We start from the raw sequence: 18828 nt of genomic DNA, 5'->3' as shown, positions 1-18828 counted from the left end.
AGAAGCTGAAAGGCTAAGGTCTAACTGGAGGAAGAGGGTTGCTGGGGAGTCTCTTTGAAGGGTGTGCTTGTCCCGCAGGTCTTGCGTCTTGCTGCTATGAGGGTAACAGTTTCCCTTGGCCACACCCTTCTGATAAGCTGTTTATGTCCTAATACAGGCCTAAATTTCATGGAGCCAGCCAACTATGGGCTGAAATCTTGAAGCAAACTAGGTCTTTCTTCCTTTAAGCTGATTATCTCAAGTATTTGGTAACAACAGTAGCAACAACAAGAAAAACATCTCTTTCCCTCCCTTTACTCCCTATCTACCCACCCAGCACCCCCTTCTTCACATTCTCTTCCCCTATTCCTTCCTCCTTCCAGTGGAGACTGAGCCACTCCTGGTGTGTGTAGTCTTTATGAATTCATGGACTTTCAGAACTAGAAGGAAAGTCAGGGGTCATGAAAAGCTGACCGTATGATTTACTCAATGAAGACACTGAGGTCCAGGAAGGAGAAGCAATTTGCTTAGAACAACAGTTGGTCAGTGTCAAAGCTGGAGGTGGAATCAGCCCTAGGATCTGAGAGGGCATTTCAGTCTCTCTGCCCCCTGGCCTGGCATCTAGTTCTTGCTAACAAGCTGGATATAAAGCATATTGGCTGCTTTATCTTATAAATGACTACACACATACACTACAGAGACATCCCATAATACTAGACTGTGATACACACAGTGTGAGAGAACATTGTGTCTCTACATGGCTATTAATACACCACAGTGCTTATTTTTATACACGGAGTGTTTCTATTAAGTATATGTAAATAAAACTAAATTGCGAATATGTAAAAATGCTTCATACTCAATATGGCTGTGGCAGACAGCCAGTTGTTGTTGCCACTGCTGCACACACACACACACACACACACACACACACACACACACACACACTGTTGTAGAATGTGATCTTCCAAGTTGACATTCTGTCATAGAAGGAAGGGGTTGGGAGGGTCATTGGATCTTCACCAGAAACTCCAGTCGCTTCCTCATGGTCATTTTTACATGTGGCCTTGGGGTGCGGGAAGGATTTAGCATATATTGTCTGGGGAAAGTTGACAGAAGATGGGTTCATCTCTGTGACTACGGGAAAGTCATAATCTACGCTGAATGAAGACTTTACAGTGTGGGCGCTGTACAGCCCTGCCAGTAATCCCTCACTGCTCTGTAACTGAGCCCAATAAATTTGTTCATTGCCCAGGGTGAACCCTGTAGAACCTTTGGTTTTCTGGTTGGGACTTTACAAAAACAAGGTGGACTTTTTTTTACTTCTCCCCAAAGAAGGAATTCTTGCAATACATGCATATCCACACATGTACATTCTCTCTCTCTCTCTCTCTCTCTCTCTCTCTCTCTCTCTCTCTCTCTCTCTCTCTCTCGTTCTCAGGTGGAGGTTGAATAAACCTCATAGTTTAAGGACCTGACCTTGATTTTAGCCTCAGAAATCTCAGTTGAGCCAGGACTTCTTATCCACAGAACCACAAAGTAATGAAAGGATATATCGAGCTGACAAGTCTGTGGTGATTTGTTATAGTAACAGACAATTGAAACATTTTAATATTCATCATTCATTTTAAAAATATGAGCTTCAATACACATAGTGGGGAAAGCACAGATCCTAACATCACAGTGCTGAGGAAGGCAAGCCTAGGAAGTAGTTTAGCAACTTGAGACCTCACTTGGCTTAGGATATACCTACACCTCTCTTTTAACAGTGCAATGATAGCCTGAAGTTCTTATTTGCATATAATACACACATACACACATAGACACACACACATGTACACACAGGCACACACAGACACATACACACTCCTTTAGGAAACTCACTTGGCAACCTGTTAGCAACCCAGGACTCCTATCTGCACTGGTTCACTTGCTCATCCCCCTCTGAAGAATGCAGTGTTGCTTCTCTTTTCCTTAACAACCATCAAACTTAGACAGATTCTATTCAGTCATACTCTAGTTATGTTCTGCTGTAGAGTAGGAAGGCCAGTCTGGCCTGAACTAGCTTTGGGTGCATTTGCTATAAGGCCAACTGCATCCTTAAAGTGAATTTTTAGGGAAAACCCCTCATTTACCATCATGTGATCAAAATCAGATGAATTATGGAAAGGACATGTGCAGCAGAAAAGATGCCTATAACTTAATATATTGATCAAGACAAAAATCCACCCACACCCTTAAGCAACAAAATCTTGTCCTTTATTTGAGCCCCATAGAAGGTTCTAAACAATGATTGGGCCATGAATCTTGTCACTCTTGGGACCTGCTGTCTCTCTTGACAGAGTATCTGATGTCTTCTACCATTTTGCTACTTTTATAGTTTTGTGTGGACCTTTCAGTTCTTTGAAGAAGATACTAAGAGCCTGAACATACCCGGTCCAAAACTAGTCCCAAACACTAGTAACAGAGTGAATGATTATGAGAGAAAAGCATAAACCCTTCATCAAGGCAAAGCTAACTTCTAGCACCGAAGAAGCACTTCCCACTCTAGTCCCACCCCAGAAGCCACTGCTGTTCTGCTTTCCCTCACCCTGTTTAGTTTTGTCTCATCTAGAATTTCATATAACTGAAATCGTGCAGCACATATTTTTCACTATCTCTACTCAGCATATTGATTTCGAAATTCATCCATCTTGTAGTACATAACTGTAGTTGATTCATGTTCATTTCTCAGCAATGTTCCATGGCATGGATGCACGAGAGATTTGTTTATATACTAGCTTGTTAATGGACATCATGGCTGATGGTTTGCATAAGGCTGTTAAGGACATTTACAGAGGAGACTTTTTGTGGTCATTTCTCATCTCTTTTGGATAGGTCCCAAGGAATGGAACTAATAGATGACAGAACATATGGTAAGCAGCTGCCGGGTCATGTCTGGGTCTGGTTGTGCTGTTTCTCACCCCTGTGGTGCTGCCTTTGTTTTTTCAGCCTTCCACCAGCATTTGGTGTTGTCCATTGTCATCATCTTAGTCACCTACCTTATAGACACTGCGATTGCATTGTCTCTAGAAATTGTATTGATTCTGTATTGATGAACAATGAATTAAAATTCTAATGCAGTGCCCATAAGCCAGCTCAGCAGGTAAAAGGTACTTGCCATATGCCTGATGACCTGCGACCTGCGTTTGAACCCTGGCTTCCACGTAGTGGAAAGAGAGACCCAGCTCCTGCAAATTGTTCTCTGACCTCCACATATACGGTGTGGCATGTGTGACTCCCACATAGTAAATAAATAAATGCAAAATAAAGCCCCTCTAGGGCTTAAATATTTATGATATTCCTTTATGTAGATGATTTCACTTGATCTTCAAATGAAATGTTTTGATCTCAAAATCAAGCCCTGTTTGTTATTGGTTCTCCTTTGAAGCTGGGAGGCTGAGGTGCAATTGCTCTCCTTGAGCCTAGGTTTCTTTACTCAACTTCATCTTGAACAACCTAGAAATTCTTAGTCTAAATCAGATCTGGTAATGTTACTCTTTTGGTGTAAGACTTTCAGTGGCTCCCGTGGTTCATAGAGGAAAGGCCAAACATCTCAACAAGAAATTTGTGGACATTTATGGTCTCATGACAGCCAATTGTCATATGCTTTAAATTTTTTTATATGTGTGTGTGTGTGCATGTGTGTGTGTTTACCTGTGGAAGCCACAGGATAACATTCCCTTCCACCAAGTGGGTCCCAGTGTTCAAACCCAAGCCCTCAGGCTTTGTGAGATTGTGCCTTTATCTTTTGAGCTATCTCATTGGCCCTCAACTGCTTTTTAACATCTAAACTTTATCTCCTCATTATTCTTTAAATTGTCTTCCATGTATCAGTGCTTTAAATAAGAGGGTGTGTGTGTGTGTGTGTGTGTGTGTGTGTGTGTGTGTGTGTGTATTTTTCTTGAGGGAGAAAGGGAAGAAGGAAGGGAGGGAAGTATTGTTGTTGAGATGCTCATATTTAAAAGCATTAAATCTTCCTACCCCCATTTCCCTGAAGATGGAAATGACGTCACTCTCCAAACTCTGTTATCTCTCAGGGGAATACTTGTGTGGTGGCCAGGTCCAGCTCCCTAGGACTTTATACTAGACCTGTGTCTATTGCCTTTTCTAATAGAACTTGATCTCTGTAGCTAAGACTGGAAGCTTTTTGTGGGTAGAAATAGAGAAGGCATGGTCTTTCGGCTAAAGCTGTTGCTAGGGTCACTAGATAGGTTTCTGGGCAAGGGAGTTTCAAGGACCACAGGATGCATCTATTCATCTGTCCTTCTACCCTCCACATATACTTCAAACACTCATCCATATCATTTTATCTTCCATTCATCTATCACTAATTTTCCATTCATCACTAAGTTTCAACCTTTAGCTCTGCATCCACCCTCCCTCCTCCCATTCGTCTCTGCATTCTCCCGTCTCCCATCTGCTAGACACATTTTCTGTGTTTTTACCGATCATTGAGAATGCAGTCACACATTGCTCCTGACCTCAGAGTTCCCATTGTATAGGAAGGTAGACACACTAGCACCACATTATTTCCTAGGTCAATAAAATCAGCTGTCTAGAAGGTCAGCTGGCTGGTGCTACACGTAGTGCTACAAGTTCTTAGCTCTGCCAGGGCATGGTTAGTTGGGGACTAATTCATGGTCACACATCAAACTGGTGGCTGCGCATATAAGAGATGGGACTATGTGGTTAGAACAGAGTGGGAGTTTGGTATTCTCATTCTCTGGGGCAGCTAAGACTTTTACAGCATCTACACCCTCCTCTCCTTCTTTCCCACCTCCTTGTCCTAAGACTTGGGCTGGCAGAAGTTTGCTTGGTCTGGTCTCCTCTGCTGCGATCCTTTAGCAGGGTGAGGCATACCTGGCGTGAGCGATTGCTGCCACCCACTCGTCACAGTCCTTGGCATCCTCAGTCCTCAGCTCCAGCGCCTTCTGGTTCTCATGGGTGAAGTTCACTGTGAAGTAATGCTGCGCCGAGAAGAAGACACAGACACCACAGTCATCAGGAAGTCCACAAACCCCACACCCTCCCTGCCATAGTGCTGAATGCCCGCCGCCTCTGGAGCGGGGCCCAGATGCGTTCTTTGTGGTTACTGGAACACCATTCTGTTGAGTAGTTTTGAGTGCTCAATCAGAAAGGCTTTTGTGTGATGTAACAAAACCTATACTTGGGATGTGATGAGGAGGCAAACCCCACGCAGCCTTATTTGCCAACCAATTACAAAAAAATAAAAAAAAAATTAAAAAGCCGGTTTGAAACCATCAGGCACTCTGGAAAGACAGCAGGCAGGAAAACACACCAAGAGAACATCTCTGTGGGGGACTAGGTACCAGTTCAATGCAGCATGCCTTTAACTACTCCACAAAAACTCACTAAGCCCTCGTCTAGATGCTGGGGTGACAAAGCAAATGTCTCATTGTTAAGTCTCTTCTATGCTGAGCCCATAGTGGGACTGCCTCCCTGGGGTCTCCGGGAAGCTGCGGAGCCAGGTAAGAGACACACATCTAGATACCCGGCAAAGCTCTCTGAGCCACACTTGGCACCGAGTAAGGATGACATGAGCATGCACAGTAATTAATGCCCTATGATCGCCGCCGTGCCAGAGGTGAGAGGGGCTGTGGAACACGGAGGAAGCCACTGATTCCACCTAGGGAGACGAAGAGGAGCTTCTCAGAGGATGCGTCCTGAGTCTTGGTTCTCTTTCAAGTCAACTGGAAGACTGTGGGCAGAAATGCAGGTACCTGGAGCTCATAGCTGGCGGGAAGTAGAGGAGATACACCGTGTAGATGGACAGAAGGCGGAGGGGTTCTCATGAGCAGGAGCTCAGGGGCACACAGCACAGGTGAGAGGGAAGGGGTGAGGGTGATGTCCTGGTTTCTGATTTGAGTAACCGAGGTGCCATAGTCAGGAGTCTATGAGTGGCAAGGGGGGGCAAGATGAGGAGGAGACGGACATGCAGAATGGGGGGCTCTGGAGACAGCCTTGGGGTCGAGAAAGAAGCCGAAGAGAAGTCATTTAGAGGGAGGGAGAACCCCAAGAGAGGGACCACCTCTTTTGTCTCTTGGAAAGAAGAAGGGTAGGCTGCAAAGAGGGGCCTTCAGCCTGCCCTTTGAAAAGTGTGCCATACAGGTGTCTCTGCTTCTGTGCCTAGGTGTCCAGGTGGCAGGAAGCAGCAACACAAGGTTAAGATATGGAAACTAATTTTAGTAACTGACTTGTACTTTATTTTTAATTGCCATTCTGGCTGATAGACTCGTGTGTGTGCATGTGTGCGTGTGTGTGTATGTATGTATGTCTCTGTGTGTGTGTATGTGTGTGTGTGTGTGTGTGTGTGTGTGTGTTAGGGGGTGGAGGGAAGACTGTTGCAGAGTTAGTGTTATCCCTTGTTTCCTAGGAAACAGATAACTGGGCCTGTAACATGAAATGTCAGCTTTAGCCTCGAACAACTGAAGAAAAAGCTCCAGTGGGCACTGGCCCTGTGGGAAGGAAGCAGGTTAAAAGAGGAGCTGCAGGTGGCCACTTAGCTCCTTCCCTATCTGGGGGAAGGAAAGGAGCCTGTAAGTGTTCATCTTAAATGATCTCGTTTTGTCCCATATTCACCAAGTGCTGCAGGCATGATCTGCTTTCCAGATAGCGACCCTGACCCTTGGAGAAGCTGAGCAAGTGGAGAGCAAAGGAGCCAATTGGCATACCTCGTACTTGGGACCTGGTCTTTGTCACTTGGATGTAGATTGCTGGGTGCAAGTTTCCTTTTTCCTCTCCAATATTGGAGCTTCAGAGAAGCACCGATCCCTGGGCCTTAGACTGCTCAAGGTCAGGGTTGGGCCTGAATGATCTGGAGTGTTCTCAGCCCTACCCTGTGCTGGCTCTGAATGAGCAGTAAATGGCTGAAGGAGAGGATCTATGGGGTGATGAGGGCTCTACCCTAGCCTCTGGGGTCTCTGTAAGGCACCAGGAATGCAGTGCCTATTTTTTTCTTTTGACTCACATTAATAGTGACCCGACACAACTCTCCTGAGCACGTGCCCATGCCTGTCCCAATGCTGAGTATAGCAAAGTCCCCCACCCAATAGAGAGGGCAAGACCATAAGCTCATTGCTTTTGCTTAGCTGGAGTCTGGACCTGATGTTTTAGTTTTATTATCCCCAAGACAGGGCTCCCCCAAACACGCAGAGCCTGTGATGGACCCTGAGGGTGACTGGACTTTCTCTGGGCCAGCTGTTTCCCACCTACTCTCTATCCAGGATGGTGATTAGGGAACCTGCTGGGGAAGTGGGTCCTGCTGCTAAAGCAAGAGGAAGGGGAGGTTTTGTGGAGGTGTGAGAATGGCCACAATGATGAATGCTCCTGGGTCTGAGAATGGCGGAAGACAGGGTTTCGAGGAAAGGGGACAGAGACGGGATTCCCTTTTGCAGCTGATTGGAACCCTGAGGTGCCTGAGCTGAGAAAGCCTTAGCTGTTGCTGTCTCTTTCCCCCTACCAATGTCTTATTGAGCAGTTCAGGTGTTTGCAAACACTGGAAGAGCTGTATATTGTAAAGCCCACATAAGCTGCCATCTGGGATCCTGTTGCACTCTGCAGCCCCGAGGACAGCCTTGGCCTTCAGGAGAGTTTCCTAGTGAGTAGTTAGTTACTCCAGATGGAAGATTCCTCTTGAGAGTCTGCCACAGACATCCAAGGACGGTGGAAACATCTTCCCACACCACAGAATGACTCTTGTGTGAGTACCTTGCTCGAGTTTGGCAAACACCTGGTGCTCACCACTGCAGAGGTCATGAGTGGTTCTGGTTTAACTGTTTCCCACCTCCCACGGATGTGAGCCTGAGTCTGTGACAGGTTTAGGTGTCCTGTTATTCTGGGACTTCGGAGAATGAGAACATGGAAGAATCAGGGTTGGAATAATGTGACCTCACAGCCAGACTGGGTCAAGTAACGCATGCCTCATCTACCTTGGCACAAGGGGCAGTCCTTCCTGGGACAGAGCGCGACAAAGGAAAGGGGGGCAGGCACGTTTAGTCCAGTCTCCTCTGTGTGGGCTTGAAGGAAGAGGGAGACTGCATTTGGAAGAACTTTTTTCAGTTTATTTTTTGTGTGCATGTGTGTACATGTTCATGTGTGTGAATTTGTCTATATGTTCGCATTTCGTGTGTCGGCCAAATGTTTACATCTTCATCAGTTGTTCTCCATCTTAAGTTTTGAGACAGGTTTACTGAACCTGAAGCCCAGGGATTAATAGTGGTATATTATTTGCTTCTTAATAATTAAACCAACCCCCAAACCAGAAAAACAAAGCAGCCAAGCCACTAGAGAAGTCTTACCTCAACCAAAACTGGGTGACCACAAAACTAAACAGACTAAGTCTCTCTCTCATCTCATTTTATATTTCCTCTAATGCTGGGATTAAAAGTGTGTGTCTCCCTCGGACTGGATTAAAGGTGTAGGCCACCACCACCTGAATTTGTTTCTGCATGGCTCTTATATAGCCTGGGGTGGCCCTGAACTCACAGAGATCCATCTGGCTCTGTCTCCCAAATTTCTGGGATTAAAAGTGTGTATCACCATTACCTGACTTATAATGGCTTTAGCTTTGCTTCTGGTCTTCAGTCAAGATTTAATTAAAATATAGATAACATACCACTATAGGGATTGGCTGTGTTGGGTGGCTAGCAAGCCTAAGGGATCTTCCTACCTTCTACCGCCCTTGTGCGAGGGATTAGTCATGGGCCCCCATGCTTAGCTTTTTCGTGTGTTCTGGGGATCCAAATTCAGGTTCTCATGCTTGCATGGCAAACAATTTACTCACTGATCCACTTTCCCAGCCTCTTTATTTTCTTTTGAAGAAATGGCTATACTCACATAGGGAGGAGAAACGAAGGAGCGGTTCATAGTCTTACATATTTGAATGACAGCGATGAAGAGCCCAGGGACCTTGTGTTTTTTGAGACGTGCTATGCTGGCAAGTCTTACGAGGTAGATCACCTTGAGCGTTGTTCGGTGGGTTTTATCCCTGTTTCTTCATCTATGCAATGGGCATAAAGAGACTCTTTTTCTTTTATAGTTCTCGTAAGGTCCATCAGAGAGAACACTGGTGCCATCACACAAACAAGTCCCCAGTGTGCGCTTGCTGCTCTTTTGATTTTCTCACTATCTTCATAAGATCACCCCACCCTGTAATCACCCCCCCTTATAATCTTGTTGGACAGCACAGCTTCTTGGATGGTATGATTTGCTGCAGTTGTGGGATAAAAATATGGTTATCCTTCAGGCCCCGTTTCAGTCTAGAATTTGTGGGTAAAGTTTGGGGCAGCCTTGAATGTTCAGAATTATGGAGGTTCTCATGGGTGACTAGCAAAAATACAGGAACACATTGAAAACCATTCCATGCCTTCCTTATGGGGGAGAAACCCTCATATCTTCTGCTGGTCCCCACCTATTGGAGGACAGCCTTATCCTTAGGCTGGCTCACACTGTACTCAAAAGGAGACAAGATAAAGGCAGAGGGGATGCTTGCCACAGCAGCTCTGCCTTCAACAGTGGCTCGCAGGACTCAGCTAAGTCTGTCTCCTGTCTCTGTGTCCTGGACAGTGAGCAAAGCTTCTGGCTTGGATGAGTCAAAGTTCTGCAAAGATACTCATCTTGGTTCTTTGAGCCGGGAAAGACATCACATCTTCTTTCTGTTCTTTCCTTGCCTCTCTGTCTAGGTCTTTTCATCCTCTGTGGGTCTTGGTCCCTGTGCTTCTCTTCACCACTTACTCCTCTTCTCACCCCTCTTCCCCTGGCAGGTGGCTCCCAAGGTCAAGGTCCAGATCTATTCCCCACCCCCACCCTAGGATAATCCTTTTTTCCCAAAATTCCTGGTACCAATGTCAATTGCCCACTGCTGAAGTCAGGTGAGAAAGACTTGCGTCCTTGGCAGCTGGGGATGGGTTGGAACTTGGAGTCCCACCTGCTCAGCCTCTCCTTGGCTTCCTGTCCTGCCCAGATGACAGGAAAAGGGGTACACAGGTCAGATGCATTTCCTGGGGGATATGGCATGTGCTAACCTATTGAGTTCTGAGGAAAGTGGAACAACTCGTCTCCAAACAGGCAGGTACGGGTGGCAATCCCTGCAGCTGGGACTCAGTCTGGCTGAGCTGCTCAGAAGGGCTATGTAGCCTTGTTGACCCTAGGAACCCTGGGCTCCTCGCTGGTTGGCAGCAGGGGCGCTTGTTCTGGTCTACTACCCACAGTGGCGTCAGCAGTGAAAGCAATGCTCACACCCTTTCCTATCTGCCGGCGGGGGGGGTTTCTCCATGTATCAGTATATTCACAAACAGCAGAAGCCAGAGCACCCCATGGCCACCAGTGACAACAGGCAGGCCATGAATGCTCCCAGAGAGGTAAGTCATTTCTCCAGATCAGCGCTTTCCAAAGTCCCTAGTGTCAGTACTAAAAACAAAACAACCTTGCATTGCTGAGATCAGGAAGGAGGAATTGAGCCTCTGAATTTGGGGAGGTATTTGGAGCCCCCGCCTGCTCAGTTTATGCCCCTCATGATGGATAATGTGGCTTCTATGACTCTGTCCCTCATCAATTCTCCTTAACCTGTATGTTTTTGGCTTTCTAATTGTTTCTGTTACTGTCTGAGACAGTCTCAACTCATGCTGCACATCTGGGAACTTAATAACAGTGGCACCTCATAAAGGATCCATGACAATAGAGAGGGGGTTGTGTGCATTGCTTTTTTGTTTTGGGATTTTCTTCTTTAGAGAAAGAGAGAGAGAGAGAGAGAGAGAGAGAGAGAGAGAGAGAGAGAGAGAGAGAGAGAGAGAGAGGGCTCCAGGCACATGATTGCACACATGACTGTGGAGACAGAATACTCTCACTTCACTTGTCTGGAATTCACCAAGTATGCTTGGGTGGCTGGTCTCTGGGCAGGAATTCCCTGTCGCTGTCTCTCCAGCACTGGGATTACGAGCCTCTATCACTATGCTTTTCTAAATGACAGTCGAGGACCAACCTCAGGTCGTCTCAGTGAACTATCACCACAGCCGAGCATGGCATTGTTGAAGGGCTCCTCAGTTGGTTCTTGTGTCTGTCACTCATTAAAACTCCCACGAGAGGAGTGCTGTGCTGGTAGCAAGGGCTCCTCTTCCTGCCATTCTGTTCTCTCAGAGAACATGGCAGTAGCAATAGGAACAGGTCCTGGGAGCCAGCGGCAGTGGGAACAGCTCTTAGAGTTTGGAACAGGGCAATGGGAAGGTGGAAACAATGACCTAGGCAGGCATGTTGGATTCTACAGAGGCAGAGGGTCTCAGAGTATGCAGGGAGGAGATGATGCCATTTGGAGGGGTAGTGTAGAGGCAAGGCAAGAAGAACTGGTTCCTCAACCAGGCCTTGGAGACATTGATTTTCTGTGGAGTTCTACTAATTACCACTGTCATGACTGTCTGTGTCTTCTCTTTTGCCTACGCTGTATTGAGTGGGCTCCTGTTCTTTCAGAGAAGTCATTTCTGACTAAGGCACAGCCCTGCAGCCTGGCGCTGTGCCTTGTGTTGGGCATGAAGCTGTCCCTGTTTGCTGAGTGGGTGACCAAACTCATTAGACCAGTTCATTAGTTAATTGGTTAATAGCAAAAGCCTCAAAGCAAGTGCTGCTGAATTTGCCCCTCAGGGGTAGGCAGTGAAGCTGGCAAGATTGACTAGGGGATAGGAGTTTCCTGAAAGAGACTGACATCGCAGGGACAGCAGGAAGGTACTGGGTAGTCCTATGGCCAAAGAATCATTGCTGGAACATATTCAATATAGGACCTTTTTGATTTATTGATTTACTTATTTTTTCATTTAGTTTTTGAACCAATATCTCGCTATGTAGCCCAGGCTACCCTCACACGTGAGATCCTCTTGCCACAGCCCCCAGAGTGCTGGATTTGTGGAACACCAGCCCTATCTTTGTTTTATTCTGGAGGAAAGATCTGCTAATGTGCTGGAAATCCAGAATTCTGGGGAGTCACCTTGGGGCTGTGACAGGTGCCAGGCTTCAAATGTATTATTTTCTCATGGGGTCTTCAAATGGCTTGTCACTTCTGTGGGCTGTTTGCTCTTCCCCATGGGCTGGTTGATGCTGTGGTAGAACCAGCTCATCGTGGGCTCAGTGATGTTCTTTAAATCACTGGACCTGTTCACAAGCAGTTAAATCCTCAGAAAGCACACCTTCCTTCCCCAGTTTGGGGACATTCAGGCACCTTCTATTCGTTTCTTCTCGCTCTAAAACTAAGCTCCTTCTGGCTATACCAGGCCACTTCAGGAGTGTCTCCTGACCTTTTCCCCAGTTTCTACAACAGCAATTGCTCACTGACACGCTTCCTCCTAAGCCATCGCTGCCCCAACTTCATCTGTGAGCACAGGAGGAACCTCACCAGTGCCTGGATTTTCATCAAGGACTACTGAGTCCAGGCACAGTCCTCACGGGTTTACTGATGATTTCACACCAGTCTGGACAGACTGCCTGTCCTGTCCACTTCCTCCCCGTCTAACCTGGTATGACTTCATATAGACACGCTTACCAGAGTCTAGTGACTTCTTTCTCCCTGAATTCTCAAATCTGAGTCTTCAGGGTCTTGCTTACTTGACCAGGACCCCGCTTTGCCCTGTGGTGGTTAATATATTGTTAGCTTGCTGGGATCTAGAATCATCTAGGATACAAATCTCCAGGCATGTCAGGATCTAGACGGTGTTAATTCAGGAGGGAAGATTCATCCTAAATGAGGGCAACACCATTTCTTAAGCTGGGTCCCTGTACTGAATAAAAAGGAGAAAGTCAGCTGGGCATCAACACTCCTCTCTCTCTGCTGTCACCCTGTGACCAGCTGCCTCCTGCCCCTGCAGCCATGCCTTTCTACAGTGATTGGCCACTCGCCACCTGTGAGCAGAAACCAGTCTTTCCCTCCTGAAGTTGCTTTTGTTGGACATTTTGTCACAGCAATGAAGCAAGTGACCGATACAGCTTCCAAGCTAAGTGCCTATTTCTATTGCTATGAAGAGACACCATGACCATGGCAACTCTCATAAAGGAAAACATTTAATTGGGGTGACTGACTTACAGTTCAGAGGTTCAGCTCACTATCACCATGGTGTCACATGGTAGTGTGCATGGTGCTGGAGGAGGCACTGAGAGTTCTACATCTGTAGGCAGCAGGACATACACTGTGACACTGGGAATAGTTTACAAATAGGAGACCTCAAAGCCCACCCCCAGCAGTGCCACAGTTCCTCTCACAAAGCCACACCTACTCCAACAAGGTTACACCTCTTAATAGTGCCACTCCCTTTGGGGACCATTTTCTTTCAAAACACCACAGTGTCTGTCCCAAGCCTCTGTCTAAATTGCCGGTCTTCTACAGGGTCTAAGGCAGGTGTCCATCTGGCCACACACTGGCTGCCAATACTGACTTTCTATATACCTTCTCCCTTGCTCACTGACCCTCCCTGTTTTGTCTGTGGGGTGTACCAGATCTCCAGAGCGCTATAGCAGCCTGCCCCGCTCAGCATCCGATCAGCTAAGCTTCCGCCTGCTGAATGACCATATATTCCAGGCTCCGGGATCCAGGGCCACCAACGTCGTTCAGTCTATCACTGCGCCTTACCCAGCCCGACCATCACTTTCCCACCTACTGCTTCTCTAGGTGTTCACTGAATCAGGGCCAAGCTTCTGCCTGAAGTGTCTGCTCTTCACTTTCTGTCAAAGAGAAGAGAATGACCCTTGCCATGGGTATTTATTAGTTGCAGCTATGATTATAATGATATCAAGGGCTTTAAATGACTCAAATAATCCTCAAAGAAAGACTGTCTTAAAAGTCCTTAGCACACCCATATGGTGTATTCTGCATCTGTTAAAAAAAAAAAAGGAGTTCCATAAAGAACCACCGCTATGTAAAAACAAGGTGCGGAACAGTGGTTACAGCCTTTCACAACTGGTCAGGAAGTATGCACACATACATGTACATATCTGATCTGTATGCTCTCTGAGAGAATGCATAGGACACTAGTGACAATGGGCACCTCTAGGAAGCTAGAATCAGGTGGGGAGGACCAACTTCACTCTCTGCTCTTTGTCCCGTGAATGTACAGCTGTGGGATTATACTAACTGACTAATTTATAAACAAACCAAGTAGTGGCTCTTTGTGAGCTTCTCCGCCTGTCTGCTCGGTCTCCAGACTTCAGTGCCACTGTGCACAGTCAGGATCCTTGACATTCAGACTCCATCAAGCTGTCTCCTGAGTGTGGTCTTCACCAAGGGCCGGCAAGAATTGCTGACTGGGACTGAGGCTTAGCTCTTCAGATCATCTTTGCGTCCTGCTGATGATGTTAGGCAAGCCATTCACACTTCTGCTCATTTCAACTAATGAGGCCATCGAGTGTCTCACAACCAATCTGTTTTCTTCTTTGCCCAGGCTGCCAGGGAAGCCCTTTGATACATCTTTCACCTCTCCTCATCTGTGCCCACACAGCGTGGCTCATCAGGAACTCACCCTCTTTCCCCCTCCCAGTTTCCCACAGATCCTGACCAGAGGAAAAGAGATTCTAGGTGGCAACCAGTATAGCCAGAGGGCAAAGAAGATCTTGGGAGAGCAGACTTGGAACAGGGGAATACTGGTCAGTCTGCAAACACGGCCGGTGGTCAGGTTCTTCCAAACGATTTTGTCAATGTCTGGAGTTTACATAGCAGCCCAGGAAGCATGTAGACAAGCTGACTACATTTTACGCCTGTAGTTGGAAATGTTGAGAGGTTTCTCTGCATTTCTCCAAGGTCTTTGGGAATTCCAGTGAAGGCTGATACAAATCTATCTACTCACTTTTCTAAAAGTAGTGTTGAAAAGGTTTTATTTTAAGACACGCGTTGGATTTTCTAATGTGAAGAAAGACAAAGGTCAACTGGGAGATGTCTTCTAGAAAACGATTATATCATTTTGTGGAGAGAAGATATTGCCTTAGCCCTAGAGTTAGTAAAACCTGCTCTCAAAAGCAGATATCTCTGAACTTAACAGTCGGTCTGGATCAGTCTAAGAGGTCTGGTTCAAGTTCTGAGCTCGGCATGTGGCCTCAAGAACTCAGAGCCGGCCAGCACAGCACGGACTCCACAGGTGGTCTTTCTGCACTGAGCCACGACTTTAGGCAGTGTGTCACAGGGTAGGGTGAGAATAAAGGGGAGCCTCAGTGTTCCCCGGATTCTAGCCTTTACCAATGCTCACTTCTGGTGGTGTAGAGTTAGGGACCAAACAGCGGACCTTGAACAACTGCCTTTCCCTTTCAGGGACAGCTTACTAAGAATTTCAGGAACTCCCAGAGTCACAGGTCTGTGTTGACTTACTTCACCTGACCCAGCCTCGGGTGTCCTGGGTTACTAATTCGCTGAGGAAAAGTTTGGTTGTCAAGAAAAAAAGAAAAAAGAAAAAAAAAAGCAAGCGTGGAAGAGGTAGCTACTACAATGCACTGGCTATACCTTCCAGGTTGTTCCATAGCTTCCTATGCTGTGCCGAGCTTAACACAGTGATGGGGACACTGAGGCCCAGAGAGCTTAAAACTCATCCTAAGCTAGGGGGTGACAGAATCAGAGCCTATAGCTAGGCCGAGAGTCCCTAATGCTATCTCTCCTGAGATGCTGGGAACTCCTCCATGTTCAAGGCTGGATCAGGAAATTAAGGCTTCGTGTTTGAGGGACTATGAATTCCCCTCTGGGGAAAAGATGTGGGGGTGTCTGGGCCTCCCTGATGTTCCCTGCTTGGTAAGGACCCTCATGGGAGCATTTGAACATTGGCAGTGTTCTGGGCCTCCGTCACGTTCACAAGTCACTGGGGGGCCTGCATATACATTGGGGACTGCGTTGTGTTCTTGGCTGTGTGTACACCACACCAGTTCCAGGCTCCTACAATTCCAGTGAGTCAGGACTGTGGGGCGTGGATGCCTGCCTCATGTTTTCCCTTGATCATGGCACAGCTGCAAGGTTCCCACCCAAGTGGAAAGCAAAGCCTCCTTCACAAAAGTCACTGGAGTGGCCATGATAATACTTTTACTTGTTATATTTTTTTTCACCTTGAAAATAAGTCAGTCTCTCTCTCTCTCTCTCTGTCTCTGTCTCTCTCTCTCTCTGTCTCTGTCTCTCTCTCTGTCTCTCTCTCTCTGTCTCTCTCTCTCTGTCTCTCTCTCTCTCTGTCTCTCTCTCTCTGTCTCTCTCTCTCTCCAATAGTTTTGGCTGGCCTCAAACTTGCAGCTAGCCTCCTGTCTCTGCATCTTGAATATTGGGAAGACAGTTATGTACTATCCTGTAGCATATATGATGCTGAGGATAAGCCCAGGGTAGATTAACCAAACCAGACCCCCAGAACCGCTGTTAATTCTTTTTTCCTCTCCTTCTATTCTGACAGGCAGAGGGTTCTAGGCGGCTACCCGGTCAGAGTCTCTGTTCTGTGTGTGGCTCCAGAGCTCAGCTTTGAGAGTTGGATCTGGGTGCCACCTTCTGTACTCTGCAACTTTGAACAAGAGAAGTAGACGTCATGGAGCTTCAGTTTTTCCATTTTGAAAATGGCTTAACATGAGCAGTGGTGGAGCACACCTTTAATTCCAGCACCTGGAAGGCAGAGGCAGGTGTTTCTATATGAGTTCAAGGCCAGCCTGCTCTACAGAGTGAGTCCTAGACCAGCCAGGGCTACATAGTGAAACCCTATCTTGAAAAACAAAACCAAATGAACAAACAAGTCAAAAACCAACTCCTCCCACAAAAGGGTTAACAGTGTAACCTTACAAAGCTGCTGAGACCATTAGGGAAGTGTATAGTCACACTCTGGGGCTCAGTGACTAGTACTCATTCTTCTTATTCAGAGTTTTCTGGTAAATTGTTTGAAAGCACCATGCCACAAAATTATATACATTTAAAACTGGGTATGGTGGCTCATGCCTGTAATCCCAGCTACTTGGTACCTGAGGCAGAAACATTCAAAGTTTGAAAGCAGCCTGGGTAATTTAGCAAAACTGTAAGTGTGTGGGAGGGGGCGGGGGGTTGTATTTAAACAGCAACAATAACAGAGTGGGGTAGATGTGTGGCTCAGTGGTAGAGCACTTGTCGGGCATCCCCAAGGGACTTGGTTCAATTCCTGCTACTGAAAATAAAGAGAAAGTAAAAATGCAGATATTTTCATCTGCATTTAGAACATGCTGGAGCTGAGCTGAAGGGCATTTGATAATAACTTGTAGTGAAGGTCAAACGTTTTAAAGCATTAATATAGGTGATTTTTTTATGCAGAAGCCCAATTAATATATAAAACAGTTAAAAGCAGACCGCTTTGACTGATGTTGGGGTGTGACCCCCCAGGGTTCCTCAGAATGAGGGAGAAGAATAACAGACGAGGAGCCAAATGATCAATCTGTAAGGATGGTGGGCAGGAAGCTTCAAGTCTGCCCTGTCACACGGATGTGGCAACTCCTCTGGGCTTCCCATCCTTGTCTGAAGCTGGAACAACAGTGCCTGGCTGGCAGTCTCAGCTCACACCCTGCGCGGCTGGCTGTTCTCAGTGCACACCAGGAAGAGGCTAACAAGTCATGCCAACTGACCCTAAGGGACCACACAGGGTCTACCCAGCTGGCACAGTCTTCTGTCCTCCCCTACTGTGCATCTGCCCAGGACAGGGAGGCCACCTGCCAAGCATCTGACCATGGCTTTTCATTGTGTCCATCCGTTTATGCACATTTTCCTGCTTTTATCCATTAGGCACAAGGGTCACAGTCTCTATAAGCATCCTCTTCACAAAGCATCTCCTACTTGACCTCCTGAGACAGCACCATTTTTCACTGTCATGAGTCTGATCACCCCTTAGTTGGCTGTTCGCTCATTACCACTGTCCTCAGGCATAATGTGGACGTCATATTTTATCCCCACCTCTCCATTTCATCCAGTTCCTGCCGGTCCTCAACTAGGATCTCTTGATAAAGTCTATCACAGACTTTCTTTCTCTGTTGCTCTTTATCTTCCTTCCCTCCCCCCTTCTCCTTCCTTCCTTCCTTCCTTCCTTCCTTCCTTCCTTCCTTCCTTCCTTCCTTCCCTTCCTCCAGGGCTCCACATCTGTGACCTGGGTACTTAGTTGTGTAACTCCTATCTCAGCTGTCTGGCACTACCCTGGCATCTGGATTTAGTGGGGAAAACGTCCATCTCCAAGCTACCAGATGGGTATAGGAAGTAATCATGAACTGTAATTACAGATATAAATGGAGAAGCTAGACATACCACCATGGCTGGAGCTGGGGCTGTACTGGCTCCTGGGTAGGGTAGAGGGGTCTTCTCTTCTGAGAGGTCACTTTTAGGCTAAGACCTGTGAGGGGACTAGAGGCCACATCCCACAGGTGTGGGATGCAGTAAAAGTCACTATGTCAGAGGGAAAAGCTGTACCTTGAGAGCAGGAAGAAGGGCTGTAGAGGATGAGGAGTTGTGACCTGAGCAAGAAAGAGAGAGAGAAGGGGTGGTGGGGATGGATTAGAGGAGCCAGCAGACTTGTGCTCCAGGAATCATCTAGCCAATGACAGGCAGGAGGAGGAATTTGAATGCCCTCTGGGGTAAGAAATTTGAAAGTCAAGGTAATGGCTATAGCAGTTACCCTATGCTGATCAACACTTAATGTAGAAGCAAATCAGAACAGAATATCATAGCTTATTTATATGTGCAGATAGTGTTACGTGTCAATCACAAAGGTTAAAAGTGACATAAATACAAAAAGAAAAGAACACTGGGACTGTTTGTTCCCTAGAGGGGGACCTGGAATAGGATGCGGTGGATGGAGA

General features: G+C 46.8%; 1 protein-coding gene across 1 annotated transcript in view; it reads right to left on the bottom strand.

Moving 5' to 3' along the window:
* Window positions 1-18828, bottom strand: part of Rasgrf1 (Ras protein specific guanine nucleotide releasing factor 1) — a 109803-nt gene that overhangs the window by 85805 nt on the left and 5170 nt on the right. Inside the window, exon 2 of the mRNA XM_026789004.1 lies at window positions 4882-4988. Within this exon, the coding sequence (XP_026644805.1) occupies window positions 4882-4988 (107 nt within the window). The remainder of the gene's footprint in view (window positions 1-4881; window positions 4989-18828) is intronic.

The sequence above is a fragment of the Microtus ochrogaster genome, unplaced genomic scaffold (genome assembly GCF_000317375.1).
Source record: "Microtus ochrogaster isolate Prairie Vole_2 unplaced genomic scaffold, MicOch1.0 UNK12, whole genome shotgun sequence".
Lineage (NCBI taxonomy): Eukaryota > Metazoa > Chordata > Mammalia > Rodentia > Cricetidae > Microtus > Microtus ochrogaster.
This window is presented reverse-complemented; position numbering and strand designations above follow the sequence as displayed.